Source organism: Desmodus rotundus, chromosome 9 (assembly GCF_022682495.2).
Source record: "Desmodus rotundus isolate HL8 chromosome 9, HLdesRot8A.1, whole genome shotgun sequence".
Taxonomy (NCBI): Eukaryota; Metazoa; Chordata; class Mammalia; order Chiroptera; family Phyllostomidae; genus Desmodus; species Desmodus rotundus.
Genome location: NC_071395.1, coordinates 38,093,275 through 38,100,739, shown reverse-complemented (window position 1 = coordinate 38,100,739; position 7,465 = coordinate 38,093,275). Strand labels below are relative to the sequence as shown.

At 51.0% G+C, this 7,465-nt stretch overlaps 1 protein-coding gene across 1 annotated transcript; it reads left to right on the top strand.

Annotated features, from left to right (window-relative positions):
- Window positions 1-6,214: 6,214 nt before the first annotated feature.
- TIMM13 (translocase of inner mitochondrial membrane 13) lies at window positions 6,215-7,233 on the top strand. Its single transcript, XM_024569028.4, has 3 exons — window positions 6,215-6,392; window positions 6,476-6,544; window positions 6,767-7,233. Exons 1-3 carry the CDS (start codon window positions 6,273-6,275, stop codon window positions 6,863-6,865), a joined length of 288 nt encoding a protein of 95 aa, XP_024424796.1. The 5' UTR covers window positions 6,215-6,272; the 3' UTR covers window positions 6,866-7,233.
- The last annotated feature ends 232 nt before the right edge of the window (window positions 7,234-7,465 follow it).

Below are 7,465 nucleotides of genomic sequence, written 5' to 3'. Positions count from 1 at the left end.
CCTTGTAGAGAAGGCCAGAAAGCTGTGGGGTGCTGGCCTACCCGCAGGGTACACTGTGTTCCCAGCCATGTTTTTTCTGAGCCTGTTTCAGCCCAAACAAAGGGAGCAAGCAGGGCCACGGCAAGACTGCAGCTCCCTGCCGCAGGGCACGTCCTCAGGCACCAGCTCAACCCCTGCTGATAGACTAGAGGAACCAACCCCCAGCCCTGCATGAGTGCATGCTGCGCACACACAAAACTAGCGTAACTGGCCCTGGACGGGCAGCTGGGTTGGTTGGAGCATCGTCTCTATGCTAAGGTTGCGGGTTCAGTCTCCGCTCAGGGCGCTTGTAAGAAGCAACCAATGAATGCATAAACAAGTGGAACCACAAACCGATGTTTCTCTCTCCCTCAAGTCAATTTAAGAAACTGGCAAATGATCAGAATAGCCATTTCTCTGAAGAGCACATGCCAACAGACATGAAAAGATGCTCACCATCACTAATCAGGGAAATGCAAATTAAAACCATAAGATACCACCTCACACCTATCAATAAATCAACAGATAACAAGTGCTGGCGAGGATGTGGAGAAAAGGGCACCCTCACACAGTTTGAAATTTGTGTAGACACTGTGTTAAACAGTATGGAGGTTCCTCAAAAGATTAAAAATAGAGCAGCTTATGATCAAGACCGCAGGACGGGTCAACTCTGCTGGCCCCCACCCACCACAACAAGATTACAAACCGCCCTGGAGAGCCATCTGAAGGTTAGCTGACGGGAGCTCCTGTATCTAGGGTGTGAAGAAGCCACGCAGAGACTGCTAGGAGGGTGGAGAGGGGAAACAGGCTGGTCCCATGCCCACGGGTGGCAAGTGTAAAATCAGGAGGGATGGCTCAGCTGCAGAGCCCCACCTTGATGAGTGAGGGGCCCAGTGCTGGGAAGAGGACTTCCCACAACACCTGACTGTGAAAATCAGTGGGGATTCCATCTGTCCCTGTAAGCTTCCGGAAACCCAGGCAGCCTCTTAGAGGGCCCACATACAGACTCACTTGCTTCCAGGCACTCACCCTGGGCTCTGGAAAAGGGACAGCAACTTGGGGGAGTGGCAGATACATACAGGGAGAAACTTGAGTTGTATGGCTTCAGGACCAGCCCCGGAATGGCAGCCACCATTTTAGTGTTGAGTGCCCCCCCCCACCCAGTCTGCAGGCACAGGAGGGCACCAAATCCCAGAGTCCGCCCCCCCACACACACACACACAACTGGAGCACCGCTCAAGCCTCTTTCAGTGGCAGTGACCCGTAGGCAGCCAGCTCCGGTGTGCTCTGCAGACTTCCCTAAAACCTCTCATAGGCCTGCAGGTGCCAGGCGGCTGGCCTTGGTGTGACCTGGGCCTCCTGCTGAACAGTGCCAGACCTGCCATTTGTGGCAGGCCTCACCCATGCACCTCCAGGCTCAGCTCAGACAACTACCAAATGCAGGTGGCCAGGCACTGGCAGGGGCTGCCCTTAGCCTGCACCAGAGCCCCTCTCCAGGCCCTAGAACCCACACACAGTGGCCAGCTTCGGAACAATTAGCTCCACAAACAAAGTATCCAGAGTGGTGTCAGCAGGCCCCAGAGCCCGACTCCGGCAAATCCCGCTCCCTGGGGTCAGCCCCTGCAACAGCAGCTCACTCACTGTGGTCTTGGCCAGTTCTGGAGGCCAGTCCACCTGAGAGCCCCACCCACTTACATGCCAACAGCAATTAAAGCTCAGCTTCGACAGTGCACTTTACCCACACAAGGGGCACTCCTGGAGCACCCAACACAGGTGACCAGGGAGACTGAACCATTGTGCCCCACAGGACACCCACTACAACGTAAGGCCACCCTGCCAAGACTGAGAGACTGCGGATCTACCTAATACACACAAACGCAGAAATGTGAGGGGAACTAAAAACACCCTGGGATAATCTTCTGGAGGAAGGGCCTCTTGTAGTACAGGCTTCCCGGCTAGGTGCATGTGCTAGGAACCCACCTGTATCAGTGCACCACCTGGCAGTGTTGTGAGAGGCTGCGTTTGGTTTCCGTGAAGCTTTTTTGAAGACACTTTCACCTTGTTGGCCCATTTCACGGTGGGTGACTTACAAGCGCACCTGCCCACACCACGCTTAGTATTCAGCAGTTTTTGACCGAAAATGGTGTGACCCCTGTGCCCCACCCTCCCTATTCACCTGATCTCAGTCCAAGCAACTCTTTTTTGTTTCCCCAGATGAAAAAAGTCCTCAAAGGGAAACATTTTGCCGACATGGAAGAGGTGGGGGCGGAGGGGAAGCCAGAAGCACTAAAAGGCATCAAAATCAAGAGTTCAAAAACTGTTTTGAGCAGTGGAAAAACATCTCAGTAAGTGTATTGCCTGAAATGGAGAGTGCTTTGAAGGTGACTGAAGTCTAAACATGTAATAATAAATACACAATTTTTTAATAAATAAATTCCATTTTGGGGGGGGTCCCTTCTCATAGAGCAAAATGAAGAGACCAAGAAACATGTCCCAAAAGGAAGAACAGGAGAAAACTCCAGAAAAAGACCTAAACAAAATGGACAGGAGCAATCTACCAGATACAGAGTTCAAGACACTGGTTATAGGACATTCAACGAACTTAGGGGAAGGGTAGATGGATTCAGCGAGAACTTCAACGAAGAGATAGTGAACATAACTAAGGACACAGAAACCATAAAAAAAATCCCACTCAGAAGTAAAAAATACAATAACTGAAATGAAGACTACACTAGAAGGAATCAACAGTAGATTAGATGAAGCAGAAACCAAATCAGCAATTTGGAAGACAAGGTTTCAGAAAACACCCAACTGGAATAGCCAAAAAAGAAAAAAGAATATTAAAAAAATGAGGATAGTTTAAGGGACCTCTGGGAACATCAAAGGTACCAACATTCAAATCATTGGGGTACCAGAGGAAGAGAGAGAGCAAAGGAATGGAAACCTCTTTGAAGAAATAATGAAGGAAAACTTCCTTAATCTGGCAAAGGAAACAGACATACGAGTCCAGGAAACGCAGAGTCACAAGCAAGAAAAACTCAGGCCCACAGCAAGACACATCATAACTGAAATGCTAAAGCTTAAAGAGAGAGAATCTTAAAAGCAGCAAGAGAAAAGCAGTTTTACCTACAAAAAAGCTCCCATAGGACTATCAGCTGACTTCTCAATAGAAACTTTGCAGCACTAAATATTCAAAGTGATGAAAAGTAAGGACCTACAATCAGTGTTACCCTACCTAGCATGGCGATCATTTAGAATCAAAGGAGAGGTAAAGAGCTTCCCAAACAAGAAAAAGCTAAAGGGTTTTTATAACTATGTATGGGGTCACATGGTACTAGACTTATCGGGGTGGTCACTCCATACATTATATAAATCTAACCGCTATGCTGTACGCCTGAAACTAACATAATACTTTACGTCAACTATAATTACAAAATAAAAAATTATTACAAAAGAAAAATCTGAAAGAGTGCATCAGTATTATAAGAAATGTTGGAAGGACTTCTTAAAGAAGGAAAAAATGATTATAAATCTAAATAGTAAAATGGCAATAACTACATACCTATCGATAATCACTTTAAGCGTAATTTTGTTTTTAGTCCTCACCTGGAGGTCCATTGTCTTTTTTAGAGGAAGATGAAGAGAGGAAGGGGGAGAGAGAAGCTTGACCGGCTGCCCCCCAGAATGCCCCGCCAGGGGTCGTAGGCACCTTCACCAGGGGACTGAACCTGCAGCCTAGGTGTGTGCCCTGATCAGGAATCGAACCCGCAATCCTTCGGTGATGGGACGACGCTCCAACCAACTGAGCTACCCCAGCCAGGCTTGATGTAAATGTCTTAAATGACCCAATCGGAAGACAGGGTGGGCCTGACTGATGTGGCTCAGTTGGTTGGTCATTGTCCCACAAAGCGAAGGGTCGCCGATTTGGTTCCTGGTCAGGGCACAGGCCTGGGTTGAGGGTTTGGCCCTGGTTTTGGCACAGGTGGGGGCGAAGCCCATCCATGTTTTCCTCTCCCTAAAAATAAATAAAATCTAAAAAAACCCAAAGGACACAGCACAGCTGAATGGGTAAGAAACCAAGACCACACACACGCCGCCTACAGGAGACCCGCCTCAGATCAAAAGACACACCCAGCCTCGAAGGAAAGGGGTGGCAAGGGGTACTTTATGCAAATGGAAATTTTAAAAGCTGTGGTAACAACATTTGTATCAGACAAAATAGACTTTACAACAGGTTTTAACAAGAAACAAAGGACATCCCATAATGATAAAGTGATCAATCCAACAAGAGGCTGTAACCCTGGTAGACGTTGGTGCACCCAACGTAGGAGCAACTAAGTGTATAAAGCAAGTGCTGCCGGTCACGGAGGGAGTGATCAACAGTGATGAAGCGACTGTAGGGGACGGTAACACCCTGCTGTCATCAATGGGTAGGTCACCCAGACAGACAATCAACAAGGAAACAGTGGCCTTAAAGGACACACTAGACCAAATGGAGCATTTTATGCCAAAGCAGCAGAATATACATTCTTTTTTTATTACTGATTTTTAGGAAGTGAGAGAGGGAGAGAGAGAGAGATCACTGTGTTGTGCCACCTACTGATGTGTTCATTGGCTGCGTCTCGTATGTGCCCTGACCAGGATCAAACCCTCAACCCGGCACACTGGGATAATGCTCCAACCGATACAGCACGTGTTACCCATTTTGTACTGCTCCTTATGAAAACACCTTTACAAGTCCTGTAATGTGAGCTCAGCTATGGACCAGCTCAGGTGTGAAACAGCTTAACTGAAGCAGGGGCTCCAAAGGGGAGCAGGTGTTGCACCTCAGTTTGCAAACTGAAGAAACACAGCCAGTGTTCAGGCAGTGAGCGCTGAGGCCGGCTTCAGCCTCAGTGAGCTCTGAGGTACAGAGAAGAGCGCCTACTTCTGATCCCCAGCTGGCCCACTCACATGCAAATGAGGACTCCAAATTCGCACAGTTTGATTGATTGTCCCATGTACCAAGGTTGGCTCCATGCGTTCTGATAGGTTAGTAAAGACGCAAATGAGGCTCAAAGTCACTAATCAGGGAGATGCAAAGTAAAACCTCCATGAGGCAGCAGCTCATAGCTGCCAGAATGGCATCATTAACAGATCAACAAAAAAGTGCTGGTGAGGAGGTGGAGAAAAGGACACCCGTGTACACTGTTGGTGGGGGTGCAGACTGGTGCAGCCACCATGGAAAACATGGCGTTTCCTCAAAAAATTAAAAACTGAACTGCTTTTTGACTCAGTGATCCCATTTCTGAGAATGTATCCTAAGAATCCCAAACACCAATTCAAAACAATGCATGCATTCCTATGTTCACAGCAGCCAAGGTCTGGAAGCAGCCCAAATGCCCATCAGTAAATGAGTAGATAAAAAAGCTGTGGTACATTTACACAATGGAATAATATGTGGCCATGAAAAAGAAGAAAATCTTACCTTTTGCAGCAGCATGGATGGACCTGGAGGTTATTACGCTAAATTAAATAAGCCAGCCAGAGAAAGACAAGTACCGTATGGTCTCACATGTGAAAATAAACTGATGAACAAAATAGAAATAGAGGCACAGATTCACAGAACAGACTGACAGCTGACAGAGGGAAGGGGAAGGATGGAGTGGATGAAAGTAGGTGAAGGGATCAGCCGAAGAACGTATATACATAACCCACATACTCGGACAACTGTGTGGTGATGGCCAGAGGGAAGGGTGGGGTGAGGCAGGGGCTGGTGGAGGAGGGCAAATGGGGGTGGGGGGGAGTGGGGACATCTGTAATAGTGTCAACAAGCCTGGGACCTCACTCCGCAGCTTTTCCCTAAAATGCAATGTGGGTGAGTGGCCTCTGTAAGCAATGGCTGCTAGACTGGTTATGAATTCCAAGCACAAGGAGTCCTTGCAGGTATATTCCTTCTGCAGGTTGAGAAGTGTTTAAGACCCACAAACACTTAAAAAAAAAAAAAAAAGACCCACTGGCAGGTGCAGAGAGGCTCGACTTCCTATCCTTGCCCTGCAGCAGGTAGAAGCCGACCGCTCCCTCCGCAGTCGAGGTCCTGGAGTCCGAACACCAGGTATCAGATCCCAAGGTAATGGCGGGCTTGTGGGTGGTGCGGCCAGTTGCCCCGCCTCCAGCACGCTTGGACTCCATTTCCCGTGGGGCCATGGGCGGCTGACTTCCGGCGCAGGTACGGGTCGGCGCACGCGGCCTCGGCTGGTTAACTTTGCGGAGCCATGGAGGGTGGCTTCGGCTCGGATTTCGGGGGCTCGGGCGGCGGCAAGCTGGACCCGGGGCTCATCATGGAGCAGGTGAAGGTGCAGATCGCTGTGGCCAACGCGCAGGAGCTGCTGCAGGTCCGGAGTCGGTCCGGGGTCCGAGGGCGGCGGGGTCCGCCAGGGGGCGGGCGTCGCGATTGAGGGTTCGCATGTCCCCACAGAGGATGACGGACAAGTGCTTCCGGAAGTGTATCGGGAAGCCGGGGGGCTCCCTGGACAATTCGGAGCAGGTGAGGCCTTCGGGGCTGGGGTGGGTCGCGGTGGGTCGCGGTGGGTCGCAGGCGGGCACCGGCGAGGGGTCTCTGCGCATGCACGGACTAACGGGGAGGTGCGGTGGGACTGCTGCGCGCGCGCAGTCCGCTGCCCGTGGTTGGGGGCGTTGTGTGTATCTGTGTGTCCGGTGTGTGGCTGTGTCGGCCCAGAGCTAAGCCGCGCGCCCTCCCCGCCTGCAGAAATGCATCGCCATGTGCATGGACCGCTACATGGATGCCTGGAACACCGTATCCCGCGCCTACAATTCGCGGCTGCAGCGAGAACGAGCCAACATGTGACCAGGATTTTCTGGGCCTGGCCAAGCCAGCGGGCCATCCCCACCCGTGTTCGATTTCCATAAATGTGCTTTGTGAGGTGGGGGCCGGCGTGTGCGTGCTGCCTGCCCCTGGTTTATGAGGATGAGACTGGTGCTGGGACACTGGGGACACTGCCAGCGAGTGTAGTTGGGGACTTGGGGGCTCCGGACCTTTCCAAAGTGCTGGCAGCCCAGTGGCATCTCCCCCGGTGTGCCCGGGTCATCCTCAAGCCCTGGCCATAGAATTCTCCTGTGGACCTGGGGGTGGGCTGGGTATTGTTAGATCCCATCTGAGCCGTGACCTTTTGGGGGCGGGCTGACAAATAAATTGATGAAGGAGGGATAGAGAAAGCCCTTTGTGTCTTCCCTGCAGGGGAGGCTTTTGGGGTACCTGAGTCCCCTGCCTAGACTGAGCCTCATCTCTGCCCTCACCCCCATTTTTCCCCTTGGTACTTGCTACTGGGTTCTCTGGATGAGGGGAATGTGTTCACACAAAAGGGAGCCTTGAGGATGAGGCTGAAATCCCAGCCCCAAGGGCCCCAGGGGGGCGGGGGGAGCTGCCCTCTACCTGGGAGGACTTGCT

Excerpts from the sequence above, each read along its gene's own strand:
- TIMM13 (XM_024569028.4), top strand. The coding sequence starts at position 6,273 with ATGGAGGGTGGCTTCGGCTCGGATTTCGGGGGCTCGGGCGGCGGCAAG. Across the intron at positions 6,393-6,475 it reads ACGCGCAGGAGCTGCTGCAG|AGGATGACGGACAAGTGCTT; the intron begins GTCCGGAGTCGG and ends ATGTCCCCACAG. Across the intron at positions 6,545-6,766 it reads CCCTGGACAATTCGGAGCAG|AAATGCATCGCCATGTGCAT; the intron begins GTGAGGCCTTCG and ends CCCCGCCTGCAG.